This window comes from Panthera uncia, chromosome D2, assembly GCF_023721935.1.
Source record: "Panthera uncia isolate 11264 chromosome D2, Puncia_PCG_1.0, whole genome shotgun sequence".
Lineage (NCBI taxonomy): Eukaryota > Metazoa > Chordata > Mammalia > Carnivora > Felidae > Panthera > Panthera uncia.
Window position 1 is genome coordinate 26,018,231 of NC_064818.1, and position 15,608 is coordinate 26,033,838.

A 15,608-nucleotide genomic window follows, 5' to 3' on the forward strand; every position below is an offset into this window, starting at 1 on the left:
ATCCTATTTGTTCAGAACAAAAGTAATTAATTTGAAACTACTCTCCTATATGAAGTGGAAAAAGCCAAAGAGGGTCATCTGTAATTCTTCATTATTCAATGACTATTTCTTTAATCTTCTTTTAAAATGTAAGAGCTGTGGGAAGTGAGAGAATACTTTTACTTCCTTCCATTTAATTTGAATAAAGCTAAAAACAATGGTATAATGTAATAAAGCTACATTATGAAAGTACCTAGAGCTAGGTGATTCTGATGCAATTAAAGAAGAAGATCAATATAAGAAAACAAAACTTCCTAGTGACACAATTATTTGAACTTTCAAAACTGCATTCCAAAAAAAACAGAGGCACACTGGCAGGAAGCACTAAATATTTAAAAAGTTATCAGTACACACAAATCTCTCTAATGCATTATGTTTTACCTATTCCACTACTATTTGGTGTCTCTCATAAAATGAATGCAATAAAATTCTAAAATACAGAAAACCATGGGTGGGTTTGGGCTTCAATAATTTATTCATACTGTATTTTGAATTATATTAGGAGAAGTTTGTTTTTAACTGTAAATACTAAATACTAAATACTAACAAGATTCATAAGATGTTTAGAAAGCTTAAAGTAGCAAGATATTTAAAACATATGTATATTCAATAAATATTTAAAAATATTTGCCTCAGTATTCTTTATTTGTTTCCCTTCCCTTATATCCAGAAATATCTAATAATATAGTTTAAAGCTAATTGTTTTTCAAAAGGCAAAGAAAAAAAAAGACTGAATAAGAAGCAGCCCAATAAAGTTTCCCTCAAAGTAATAGGCAAGAAATAATGTAGAATAGTTGCAAAGCCAAAAGGAAAAGTGCTTTTTTCCCACAGGGAAATAAATATATATTATGAAGGAAGTAATATAAAACCTACAAAGTAATACTATATATCAGTTTGAAATATTAATTGGATTTCTCAACATATTAACTAAAGAAATCGACAGATTTTTCTATTAAAGTTTGGCAAAAGGTAATTAATAATATATCCTGCTTAGAAATTTGTTTTAAGGTTTATTTATTTACTTTTGAGAGACACAGAGACAGCATGAGCTGGAGAGGGGCAGAGAGAGAGGGAGAAGGAGAGAATCCCAAGCAGGGTCCATGCTGTCAGCACAGAGTCCAATGCAGGGCTTGAACTCATGAAACCCTGAGATGATGACCTGAGCCAAAACCAATAGTCAGATGTTTAGCCTACTGAGCCACCCAGGCACCCCTGCTGCTTAGAAACTTGTAATAAAAACATGAAAAATCTCAAAAAATAAACTGTGTAATGTATGGAGTTGTTGAAAAATTATATTGTACACCTGGAACTAATATAATACTATATGTTAATTCTATTTCAAACAAAAATAACAAATAAAATAAAATTATAAAATAATTTAAAAATTAAAACACAAAACAAAACAGAGAACAATCTGGTGGTTGCTGGAGAGAAGACAATTAGGGGAATGGGTGAAGTAGGTGAAGGGGGCTAAGAGGTACAAATTTCCACATGTAAAATAAATAAGTCACAGGGATGAAAAGGATAGCATAAGGAATACAGTCAATAATATTGTAATAATCTTGTACAGTGACAGATGTCAGTAATAGTTACCATGTGAGCATTTTGTGATATATATAATTGTCAAATCACTATGTTGTACACTTGAAACAAATATAATACTGTATATCAACTATCTTCTATTAAAAATATTTAAAACATAAAACAAACAAAAAAAGAAAGGAAGGAAACTAAGTGTTTAAAAACTTTTAGCATTTGTCTCCATAAGGCATATATGCTTTCCACATTTTATGTATTCACTTTAGTGTTCTACTAATTACTACTTGTCTTTTACACAGAATGACAGAATATATTGTTAATGCTGAAACATAACATAATAGAATTTAGGAAGGTATTGATTTTGAAGAGCAAAAATTACAAATATAAGGTATTAAGGAAAAAATACTAACATTGAGTATTACAGCCTATTAGAATAATTTGAATTTATTTATATTTGAAACTCAAATATATATTACATATATATTTTTGAAACTCAAAAAGCTGGTGTTTTAAGTAATTTGAATATATTTGAAGCTCAAAAATCTAAGAAATAATAAAGCACTATGAATAATAAAAACAACAACAATAATAATAATGCCCTAAGAAATAATTAACTTTCCTTAGAATGAATTGCCCAGTACTTGTGTATTAATTATGAAATAAGATTTTGACATAATAATTTAGGGAAAAACAATCTGATGAAGTTAAAAATCCAACTTTGTTTTAATCAGTGTTTCATGGTAGAGAGCAATTAGCATGGACTTTCGTCATTTGTAAAGGACTCACCTGGTTGGCAATCTGCCGAGCAAGGACATCCATCCTTGATCCTGATTCTGATATCATTTTAGCGGCATAAATCACATCAGTTGTATGTTTTAGTGGTCCTTTGCCCCTTAAAGCAAAATAATACATGTTAGTTTCAGTGGCTCATGCTAAGATACAAATACAAATGCACACACACACACACACACACACACATACACACACACACGAGATCTGCACCCCAGAATACTGGCCATTTGCTTTACAAACTTCAGTTTTGGAAAGGCACAAATTAGACATCAGAATTAAATGAAAAATGAGAAACAAAAGAAGTCCCATTATGTTGAGATTCAGGAAATACTGCCAAGAAGCTGGACTCCATTTGATCTTCATTCCCAAGTGTTTTTTATAGTAAACCTCAGTCTTGAGATTGACACTTGCTTATGCACTATTGTGCTTTCATCAGCAAGGCTACTTTTTAATCTTCCTCTTTATAATTTTTTAACAGTCTTTCAGTTAATTGCATTGCATTTTTACCATATTATGTCTTCTCCACAATTAATTAATTGTGATATAATAGTAATTGAGTATGAATCTGGAGTCCCACTGTCTTGGACTATTTCCAAAAGAGACCACTTCTCACTGTTTGTATAAGTCAAGTAAGATAAACAGCCACTCTGTGCCCGTGGTTCCTTGGTGGTAATAGGAATGCATACAACGTGGAGCCTTTCTAAGGATTACATGAGCTAATGTCTAAAAAGTGATCAGAACATGGCTTTAAGGAAAATAAGCATTCAACAATGCAAATTGTGGCTGTTACTTTAATTTTGGTTCCTAATGCTGTGGAATAAAACTTGGGTTCATTTATGGTTTTACAAGGTAGGAGAAGAAAGAAGTGAACTTCCTATACTTTTTGAGTGGGATAACATAAGGAGATATTTTTCTATCTTCTCTTTCCTCAAAAAACAATGACTACATACATGAATGTAACTGTTCCATACACCCCAGACTGCCTCTAAAATTCACGATAAGCAAGTTTTCCTGAAAACATGGAACTGCATGCTTAACACAATGAAAACCTGGCCTCAGCATACGGCTATTGCCATACTTCTCCTCTTTGAATATGCTGACCGAGGTTGTTTTGTAATTTTTTTAAATTGACATTAATTAGTACAAAATTGGAGTTGCTCTTATCAAATTTACTTAATGCATCAGCCAGAACTAGATGTTATTTACATGGTTATCTTCAAGAAAGGCAATGTGTTTCATTATTTCTGTGCATCTCTAGAGAAAGTTAAATAAAGCTGTCTAAGCTTGCAAGGCAAGGTATCAATTTTCAAGGTCTTAAAATGGACAAAAGTTGCTTCTAAGGAGAGCAGCTAACACTCTTGCAGCTTAAACAATGGTCAAAGAGTTACATCTAAGGAATGTATCTAATGTACTCTTCCCCGTCAAAGTAATATATTTCCCCATATAAAAACCTGGGACTGATGAAAGGCAAATTGCCTTTAGCTTTAAATTCATGTGTTATTATGAGACCACTATCTTAAACACATGTAGAATTTAAAAGTAATACATTATGACAGACCACAATTATTCTCTTCTTCATGTTCCTAATTAAATGTATTGCCTGGCAAACTTCCTACTGAGGGCCCAACAAAATACGCATTTTACAAATGATTCCACATCATGCCAAGCTTCCAGAGGAAGCTGCAATTACCGAAACTATGATAAATTTTTTAACATTCCAGCCTGAAATGTGCTACGTAATGAAGGCTTTTTAAATTGGGAAATACATTCAAAGGTTGTTTGCTGCCTTCATTTTCATAATGGGTTCTCAGGATCTCCTGTCAGCAAATTGTGTCTTAAATCATTGAGTTTGGATCCTACAGAGAAGGATACCCAGAGGAGGATGGGATAAACTTCAGAAATATTTTAAAGATACTGGAGGCCAGAAATCTTTGATAAATAGTGGTTGCAATAATATTTTTTTTTTCCAAAAGTAGAGCAGATCAAGCCCCAGAGAAGGGAGTCTGCCAACTAATTGTTAAACTATATGTTTAGAAGGTATAATGGGAAATGTTGCAATAATCCAGCAATGTTGATGCCATGGAAAAATATTTTAGACAAGTGAAAGGGATACCTTTGAAACTTGATTTATTGGTACAACATAAACCTCTCAGCCATTTTTGACGCTGCCCCAACCTTGACTCCCATTCCTTCCCCATCCTCACCCTGTTTCTGTCATCCACCTCTCCCTTCTTTCTCTTTGGATTAGCACAAGAAATAAGATGATACAGCTGATGGGTAATAGTTCAATTAAGTAGGGATCTGGTTTAAGAAGAGAAAATATCAGTTTTATAGACTTATTTTGTCTTTTCAGGGACAGAAAATATCTATGAAATGATTTGGTATTTTCTGCTACTGATTAAAAAGAAAACAAAAATACTTCATTATATAGTTTACACTTTGTAGCCCCTACATTTTTGATAACATAATATTACTCCTCTTTTCAAGGTCAAAAACGATCCCTTTAATCCTGTTCACCTTTGATATTCATAAAGAATAAATCTCGGGGTGCCTGGGTGGCTCAGTCGGTTGAGTGTCCGACTTCAGCTCAGGTCATGATCTCACAGTTCGTGAGTTCGAGTCCCGCGTTGGGCTCTGTGCTAACAGCTCAGAGCCTGGAGCCTGCTTCAGATTCTGTGTCTCCCTCTCTCTGCCCCTTCCCCACTCATACGCTCTCAAAAATGAATAAACGTTAAAAAAATTAATTAAAAAAAAGCGTAAGTCTCGAGATGTTGTGGTTCATTTAATAGGTGAAAACAATGATAGTATATACTTTGCTCCATAATAGTAGCTAATACATTTAACATTATCTATGTGCTAGGTGTTATTCCATAAACAAAATGATCTGATCATTATGAGTTTAGAATTATTATTATCCTTATCTTGCAGATGAGGAAACTGAAGGAGAGAGATGTTAAATATATATTTTATTAAGTTACACAGATAGTAAGTATTGGAGGTGGGATTTGACCTCAGGCAAACTGGCCACAGAATCTGCTTTTAAAGACTATCCTCTACTTCTTTCAATAAAACACACTAGGATAAAATTAAAATATTAATTTTAATATGCTAACTAGACTTATTGTGGTGATAATTTCACCATACAAATATTGAATCATTTTTAACACCTGAAACTAATACAATGTTATATGTCAATTATACCTCAATTAAAAAGTAATAAAATAAATATATGGAAAATATTAAAAAGATCTCCTTAGCCATTGATGGCAGTTAGCATGAATGCAATAGAAAGCAAAGCCACAGATTAGATTTAGGTGCTGGGTGGTTGAGAGGTCCACCAAGAGGGACTGGCTTATGCACAATGGCTTCAAGGAAGATAACCTGAATCTGTCTTCTAGTCCCAACAAAATAAAGATGTCTAACATTACATGGACTTCTAAAGTCATGACAATGATTAAAATGGTTTAGTAGACTAAACTCCTGGGATTTCTTTCTCGAGATACTACTACTTTTTTTCTGTTAGATCAGTGTCAGTCCTCCCTCTCCCCTTTCCTTGGATTCTTTGTTTTTAATTTTTTTAAGTTTATTTATTTTTGACAGAGACATTGTGAACAGGGTAGGGACAGAGAGAGAGGGAGAGAATCCCAAGCAGGCTCTATGCTGTCAGTGCAGAACTGGATGCGGGGCTCGAACTCATGAACCATGAGATCATGACCTGAGCTGAAATCTAGAGCCGGAAGCTTCACCCAGTGGGCCACCCAGGTACCCCCAGCCCCCTTTCCTTGAATTCTTAACACCAAATTCAAATTCAACCATCACATAAGCCATGCTAGAGGAGAGATCGCATTTTGATGTCTATTTATAATACAAGAAATAGAACTTTTATCTGACAATCGTAGCTTTAGACATAGTTATTTCATTTAATTCTAACACTCAAACTTGGCGCTGCAATAGAGTGAAATGAATAGACTTGGTAAATACATTTTGTCTGCTTCCCAGTACTGCTACTTATTAGCTATATAGCCTTGGGTAAGTAACAGTTGGTCTGAGCTTATTTTCTCTTCCTTAAAAGGCCTGTGATACTTGCCACATGGTAAGGATTAATAAAATCATACATTTTCCACAATATTTGGCACATATTAGATGCTCAGCAAATGTTAACTTTTTCTTGTCCTCATCCCTTTGTGAATAATGGTATGTTTAAAAAATTTTCTTTTGCCTTTTTTATTTAAAAATTACAGTACTTGCCAAACAATATGAACAGACTTGATTCAATTGAGTTCTTTCTTATACCTGATGACAATATGGCTTTGCATAACCTTGGTCATAATATCCTCTCATAAGAATATACAATATATACACACATAAACTCTGTGTTCATAGTCATTATTGTTGTTCAAGGTTGTTCTTTAACTCCTTATAAAGTGACATCTTTTTGGTAGTATAAACTTCCCAAGATAAGTGATTTAGCTCTACAAGAGTACCATCAAAATTCTTTTACTTGTAATTCTGAAATTAGATACAAAAGAAAAAAAAAAGTAATTATCATGAAAGCAACCAAAAATGATGAGATAAAGAGAGGTACCAGACTCAAGCAAGGACACACTGTTCTTCTACTATTCAATCATGAAATTTTAATTAGGCACCTCTCTCCCTCTGCATGTTACTTTTTCTTATAAAGTGTTATTCTCAAGTTTTGAGGACTCTAGAAAAGTCCTTAGAAAATCAGCAAGTGAATAATTCACTAACAATCATCCTGAGTAATTAATACACTAAGGAACCTTTGGGATTCAATTTGGAAAAATGTGTTGCCCCATGAAAGAAGGGAAATATTGTCTGAGAATTGTATATTTTTTTTTTCACTTCTGCTCCTCTCGTTCCATATTATTCAGAGTAGTCTAACTACTGTAACATCAAAATATCTTAGTGGCTTAACACAATAAAATTCATTCTTATCTCACATCACAGTCGGGGTGGATTGTGGGCTCGTGGATGATACACCACATAGCCATTTAAGAACCAGGTCTTCTACCTACAAGATAGCCTGTTCCCTAAAGTTTCACAGCTCTGTGCTGGATCCGCTGCATCCACATATCTGACTTGAGAAATAAATGGGAATCTCACAGTAGATTTTAGGGATCAGGGTAAGAAATGTCACTCCAACTTGTATTCCAGAATCCATTTTTTAGCATTTCCTCTGTACATACTCCCAGGGATGCTAAAATCCTATATTTTGTTTTTAGCCACAGAAGTCTGTGTTTTCTGTGAAGGGTACTTTGGATGTCACCAGGTCATTGAGAAAAATTGGGAAGGTACCAAGGCTCTTCACCAATACAGCTGAGATTATGAGACATATACTCTGCCTGGGCAGAACACCAATTCTATTTTTTGTTTTGAAATGATCACAATGTAGATGGCCTATTATTAAAAATAAAAACTACATGAGTTTTAGTTTGTGCATGGTAATCATAGTCTTTCATGTTCAATCTTGTATTTGTTTATGAAACAAGCATAGGGCTTATTTTAGAGATCCTTTTGGGGACCGACCTGGAGAAAACACTGAGTTATTATTGTTATAATTATTGCTGACTCTACTGCTGATATTGTTGTATGTGTCTGTGTGTGTGGGGGGGGAGGGGGAGTTGTGCATGTAGGAAGTAGGAACTCCCTTTACCAAACCTAAAAACTGGTTTTCTAAAAAAAAATGAGGCATAAAACTTTTCCCTATTGTTCAGCCCTCAAATTCCCTAATTTACCCTCTACTTGTTAGCATTGTATCAAATCTTAGACAGACTATAATATTTAGAGAAGGATTTCATGAAGTGATTTCATGAAAACACTAAATGCCTAAGTGGAAGCAGAAGTAGAATTAGAATGAAGCATTTCCTTAGTAAAGTTGGTTTTTAAGTTATAGGCAAAAAGGAGGTCTGCTAACCAGATGTTTTTATTTTTTTCTTTAATAAAACAGAAAACATTGGGGCGCCTGGGTGGCGCAGTCGGTTAAGCGTCCGACTTCAGCCAGGTCACGATCTTGCGGTCCGTGAGTTCGAGCCCCGCGTCAGGCTCTGGGCTGATGGCTCGGAGCCTGGAGCCTGTTTCCGATTCTGTGTCTCCCTCTCTCTCTGCCCCTCCCCCGTTCATGCTCTGTCTCTCTCTGTCCCAAAAATAAAAAAATAAAACGTTGAAAAAAAAAAAAAAAAAAAAAAAAAAAAAAAAAAAAAAAAAAAAAAAACCAGAAAACATTATCTAATTCTTCCTAAGTGTGAAGATTTTACTATTTTTGTATAATTTTATACTGAAAGCATACATGATAAAAAACATTTTGTATGCTTACCCTGTTCCTGGAACTGTTAAATTGCTCAATTTTCTCACTTGATTCTCACACCCAGCATTGTGCATCACTCCACAAATTTAAGAGTAGCCATCAGATCATGGATACTTGTGCATACCACAAGTTATGCTACCTTACGTGTTCATTCTGTTCCTAGAATCTGTTATCTTCACTCTAAATAAGAAAACAGAAGCATAGGTGTGCCTGGGTGACTCATTTGGCTGAGCATCCAACTCTTGATTTCATCTCAGGTCATGGTCATGAGATCCAGCCCCTCCATCAGGCTCCGTGCTAGGCATGAAGCCTCCTAGGGTCTCTCTCTTTCTCTTTCTGCCCCTCCCCTGTGCACATGCACCTGTGTGTGGGTGTGCCTGCGTGCTCTCTCAAAAAAAAAACAAAACAAAACAAAAACAAAACAAACACAAAAACAAAAAAATAAAAGAAGAAGCCTAAAAGGTCAAAGTTTCCTAACTTTTCTTCAAGGTATATGAATATTGGTTGGTCTAAATTTAAAAGCAAGGAGTTAAAGGCATTACTACCTTCAGAGCCAATTAAAAGGAAATAATATAGGTGGAAGCATGATCTTAGGTTTTCTGTTAGTATTCATTTTGAAGCACTGAAATTCAGTGGATAGCTCTGACTCAGTGGAAGGCTTCATTCATTTGTAAGGAAATACAAAAGAACGAGAAAGAGATTCCTAGGCATTTTTTTTCTGAGTGGAGTTTTATGAAGGCATCATATTCTGTCTATCTTACTAGTTCCAAAAGTTATGAAATAAATAACCTCTTTTTTTATTACATATCTTTTATCAGCATCATGACATTTGTCTTTTCCTTGTTTTATTAAAAATTTTTTTTCATTCTCCTTGGGGCTGAAAGCAGATGCATGTAAGGGGAACAAAAAGAAAGTCACAATTGTGTTTTTGTCTCTCAACCGGACTTTTGACTTTCGATTCAGAGACGGATACAGCCTAGTGGTGGGATTGACCATCAGAAGAGTTCTAGAACTAAAAATGAAGCCATTAATGTTCATTTGAGAATTCTACCACTGATGAAAATTGTTGTCTATTGGTAGAAGTTTTTTCTACTGACCTCAGCCCCAGTTTTGACTAATTAAATAGGTTGTTTTAATATCACTTGTAAAGATCATAAACATCTTAGACATACTGCCACACTTATCTATTCTTCCCAACACAAGGACATTCTTGTACTGACCTAAAGGAAAACTAGAGTTGGTAGTTGCATGGATGCTGATTCTCACTGCTCCCTCTATATCTACAACTGCAATCACATCTTGTATTAGTTGGTCTGCTAATCCTTCCTCACACAGAATTCTTGTATTAGTTTCCTATTGCAGCTGTAACAAATTATCCCAAATTTGGTGACTTAGGACATCACAAATTTATTATCTTGCAGTTCTGGAGGTCAGAAGTCCAAAATAAGTTTCACAAGACTAAAATCAAGGCACCAGTAGGGCTGGTTCCTTCTGGAGGCTCTGAGGGGAGAATCTATTCCCTTGCCTTTTTCAGCTTCTAGTGCCCACGTGTATCCCGTGGCCTGTGGCTTCTTCATCTTCTAAGTGCATAAGTATAATTGCAACTTCTGTCATTACAATAGTGGCTTTCTTCTTTCTGACGTCCTGTTCTTTCTTGTAAGGGCCTCTGCTATTACTTCAAAACCACGCAGATAATACAGGATAATTTTCCCATCTCAGTATCCCCAATGTAATCACATTTACAAAGTCTCATTTGCCATAGAAGGTAACGGTCACAGGTTCATAGGATTCAGAGGATTAGGGGTGGACATCTTGGAGAGCCGTCATTCAGTCTACCACAGTCCTCATGAGTCACTACCAAGTAGTCAGACTTGGCTCCTAGTAGAGAGCTACTTCTTTTCTTGGACTTAGATCAAATCAGCCTGAACATATTGACAGTGGTCTGGTGGTTGCTTCTCCAGCTTGATGGTTTTTTGTTTGTCTCGTTGGTTGGTTGTTTACGTGATCTGTATTATTCCAACTGCCAGTGAAAGTGTCAGGTTCTCAGTTCTTAATGGTTTGCTAGCTATATGTTCCTTTATTTACAATTGATATCAAATAGTGGGGACTGGGGAAATTTGGAAATCTGGAAAAACCGGGGTTACCTGAAGAGATACTTCATGTGCTTGGTGCTGCTCTCCTTCCTCATCCACTACACATTAATTTAGCATGTCTTTCTTTCCTCCCAAGCCTACACAGGAAATACATACAACCACTGTAAGCACATCAGACTCTAGCTTGGGGCAAGAGGAGACAAGGAATCCTATTCTGGGGTAGATGCAGAACGTTTCTCAGGTGATTATTACAGGTAGTCATTTTTTCTTTGGGACCTACAGGCTTTGAAAACTCTGGAATATGTTTCCATTAGATATTCAGAAACTATACCCACTGTATACTTAAAGGGGTCATTTAGGGAGACCATTAGAGTTAAAATCACATAAGAAACCTCTTGGAAGTAATTGGTTATTGAAACTGAAATAAGGGATAAACTTCTCACTGGTGGCTCTCCAGACTCTTATGGGTAGTGAGCATTAAAAGGAAATCCATTTATATGTTTCCACATGCATGGGAAAGTAACCCCTCTGGCACCCTCTCCCCCACAAAAAAGACTTTTAAATTTTTAGTCATCATACCCTTGCAGGACATAATGGAAAATCTGTACTCAGCACCAACATTTGAAAACAGGTCTCTTCTGGCCTTCCACACATTACTTCTCTGAGTGTGCACATTAATCAAAGCCAATGTACTGTAAATACAATCACACTCTCTGACTGCGGGAGTTCCTCTTTGTTCCTGTTGGCATTGGCTTCAGCATTAATCATGTACATGATCTCTTACAGAGCCTGGGCATTTTTTCCAGCTTCCCTTAAACCACTGTGATATACTGGCTGCTCCTGCTCCTTTAATATCAGACCAAATTTTATGGGCTTTGAAAATAATCATCTTCAATTTATGGAAATAATATAATTTAGTTTTTATTATTTTGCATTTGACCTCCTTAAAGCCTACATACCAACTCACTTCTTATCTAGTCACAGCCTAATGTTATCATGGTCCAGTTGAAGAAAAATATATGGGCACGAAAGTCAGTAAAGACTTACCACAGGTCATAGATTGGATGCAGAGCTGGTTCAAGGGTCTAGCTTGCTACCAGTATCTGGCCTTCTCATTGCTTCTTAGATGAGGAAAACTGCCAGCAGATCTTTGGGATGGCCTCCCTCCCTTCCCTAATCCAGTTAGATGGAGCTACAGCTTATTAAATTTTAAGATATTACAAAGTCTGCCGTTTTCAATTGGCTTATTCAGATTGAGCGTGATTCGATACACACTCTTTTATGCAGTTAGTTTTCATGTTAATGTGCCACTATTGCTGCTCTCCATTGATTTATATGCTTTATTGAATTTATTTTATTGTGCAGTGACCCAAAGTTGATTTCTTTAAAGTAAAGGGTATGGTTTTAAAATATGAATGAAATAATCTGCTCTAGTTCAGACTCACATTATTTTTTACTTTCTCCCTCTGTCAGGCATGATATCCAATTATTTATCCAATGCTCTGGGAGACACTATCCTGAATGGCTCCTCAATTAGAAGAAGTTAAATCAATATCATTGTAAAACCTTAGCCATGCAGCCCAGCTGTGTGATCCACCCTCTTGTCTGTGTGTGCTGGCCTTTGCCCTCAAAATCTCTTGCCTGGGAATAAAATAGACTCATGCCATACTTAGTCATTCGGATCTGCTTTCATATTGGAGGGCTCAGTCTCGAGGGTCACATGTTGATATCAGAATGAACTATATTCAAAGGACCATAACCTAGTTTCGAACTGTGTGCTTAATGATTTATTTCTTATTAAACCAAAATTACAATAGAAAGGGATAGAAAAGAACGTCAGGGCTTAGATTTTCCTTTTTCTAACTTCCTCTTTTTTTTTTTTTTTAATTTTTTTTTTTTAACATTCCAGACTTTTTTGTTCTTTGTCAGGCATGGGTGCTTTGGTGCTGCCTCAGCAGTGCCTAGGGTCAAGGTGTCAGTTTGCATTGGACCACAGATCTCCTCCACCCCTCTCTATGGGGGTCTATTTTAGTCAAGGCCTGCCAGTTCTCTGTTTCTGAAAATAGGCCTCAAAGGTTTCCTGAAATTCTTTTGAAAACTTTAATGATGGCATGCAAGCATATTGAACTTGACTGAGATGGCTGGCTTTCTCTCCTACCCAGAGCTCCTCCCTGAACCCCAGTGTTCCTTTTTTTGAAAATATTCCTTAAAATGTGAGATACAGGGTCTCCAATTAATGGGGGGGTTATTGGGGAAGAAAGTCATAGGAAACAAGAAAATCAATGGCCATATGATAGGATGATGGTTATTCCGAATAAAATCCAAATTTGCCCCTCTCAAGAGAGTCTCACAGAATTCATTTCTATGGCTCACGGTCTGAAGATGAATGAACTTTTTTCCCCAATGAGAAAAAATGACATTTTCCCAGAGGCTAAAATCATTAAGATGGTGACTGTTCCATGAGATCAGTTCCAAGAAAGCTAAATACGCTTATGGTAGGAGCTGGCTTTCTAAAGCCATCCCCTCTTCACATTGAACTTTTGCTGCTTTAAACAGCAAAACATCCATAGTTTTAGCCAAATAGGTTACTTTGGGCCCTTATTCAGTCTGCTCTGTCAAGCGTAGAATGAGATAACACGTTTCATCTTCATCTCCTCTCTTTCCCTATTTTAGTTATGTTACATGTGTGCTAATAAATTAGGCCTATTATAAAAGACATATAGAAATATAAATTATACAGAGATCAATTAAAGATGAAAACACTATTTTAAATATCTTTCTAATGATAATGTCATTAAAAACAATCTCAAGACACAATATACACCCTTAAGGAGAAATTTAACATGAGGACTCGAGAATGTAAATCCATTCTTCAAGCATTCTTCTTGATAATTAATTTCATTGGCCCAGTTCTTGTCAATTTTTATTAGATCGTCATTGATTTTAACTTTGTAATGTGGCTGACCAATATCTCCTGCTAAGAATAAACAGAATTGCCAACTCTAACATCTTGTTCTTTGTTTGGGCTTCTTTTTTTAATTGTCCTCAATCCATTTTTTTTCCCTAAAAATTTAAAAACAGATCCAATTGAATGAAGTTTAGCTTAGTTAAAGCTATATGGTATAATTCATAAATCCAGTTAATCAGGCACATATTAACTGTTCAATAGTTGAAAGCTATTGAACAAGTAAAGGCACCATAATCAACCTTCCTAGGCTGTAGAACTCTCTTGTCTGAAGTATGCAGGAGAGTATTAGTGTCAATCATACATAAAATACTGGTAAAAATACAATTGTTAACATTTCTGATAACAAACATAAATACAATTTCAAGTATTTTCTTACGGACTCGCTTTAGAGATTACCATTTAAACACACAGCTCAAACGTAATCTTTTCCAGAAAGTCTTTCCAGTTGCCTAAAGCAGGAAATACCAACTTAGTCCCTCAGAACATTTCTGCCATCTTATAGTACCTTTCTTGAGACTGTCACCCCTTTCTTCCTTAGAGTTATGTATATGCATGTCTTAGTTCTTGAACTAGAGGCTATAGACTTACTGAGGAATGGTCCATGGATAATTCATGCATAGGTTTCCCAGAACATATGGACCCAGGGAGAGCAGTAGGAAGACAAGCCAGGAACTTACATATCCTAGTTCTTAAAAAAATACATGTTTTGAAGAGAAAAATTAATAAATTTCCTATCCCAGTTGCAAATAAAAGTATACAAAGCTGTGAAGTTTATGTTGTCGTCTTGCCTCTATTAGGTATTACCAAACAGTAGGTTACCAGAAGGCATGAAAGAGAAGAACCAGAAATAAGAATATATTTATTTTAAAGGTTCAAAACAAATGTCAAATTCGCAAAGGACATTTTGCCTTTAAATAAGCGTCTGAAAGGCAGCTATGAATGGTTATCATAAAACACTATTTTATTCTAAAACTTTTAAATATGCACACAGATACCTTAAACATATACTTATGTATAATTCATCTTCCTTCTTTTCTAAGTTAGTTCTAAATAGAAACTACAAATGACCATAATCACATGTTTTTATTACCCCCCACTTTAGATACTGGATATTAGAGAAGGAAGCATTATGTAAGTTAAAGAACAACTAAAAACAGTTTATTCCTGTAAGCACAGATGCTATAGTAAAGACAACAGGAATTATTTTTAGGTGTTTTTTTAACAGCAAAGAACTAAAGGTTAAAGGCGAATTCAAATTGAAAACCAGAAAACATTATATATTTTTTTAAAAGTCAAGGAACAAAAGGACAATTTATTTTTAAACATAGCTGCTATTTTTGGAAGCATGGCCAATACTTGAAGGGCTAGGAATTGTAGGTTCTGCTCTGTCTTCTGAGAGCAAAGCTTGGGCATCCTTTCTAGTTTTGCACATACTCAGATAGCTCCCGAGTATCACCAAAGTGAGATTCATGATTTAATTTTCTTTTCAAAGGTTATGTTCCCATCATTAAGCCATGCACATGGTAACTAACTGTGGAGATATGCCAGGCCAGGCTGGTGGAATTACAGAGGTTTCTGCTGGGCCAAACTGGACAAAAGTAAAGGCAGTCAAGTCATTTGCACTGCAGCTTATACTGAGAATTCTGAAGACTATACTCTACTACGAGACGGGGGCCTCCTGTCACAGTCTGGTTCTTGGAAACAAAGTTCCATATCACCCACATAAGAAGAAAGTCTTAGGAAGCATGAGTATATATTCTTGCTGTAGTTTCTATTTTTTTTAAATAATTTTTTAATGTTTACTTGTTTTTGAGAGACAGTGCAAGCAGGAGAGGTGCAGAGAGAGAGGGGG

At 35.5% G+C, this 15,608-nt stretch overlaps 1 protein-coding gene across 2 annotated transcripts in view; it reads right to left on the reverse strand.

Moving 5' to 3' along the window:
- Window positions 1-15,608, reverse strand: part of CTNNA3 (catenin alpha 3) — a 1,717,381-nt gene that overhangs the window by 83,128 nt on the left and 1,618,645 nt on the right. For both annotated transcript variants that reach the window (XM_049646151.1, XM_049646149.1), the window contains one exon: window positions 2,365-2,470. In XM_049646151.1, the coding sequence (XP_049502108.1) occupies window positions 2,365-2,470 (106 nt within the window). The remainder of the gene's footprint in view (window positions 1-2,364; window positions 2,471-15,608) is intronic.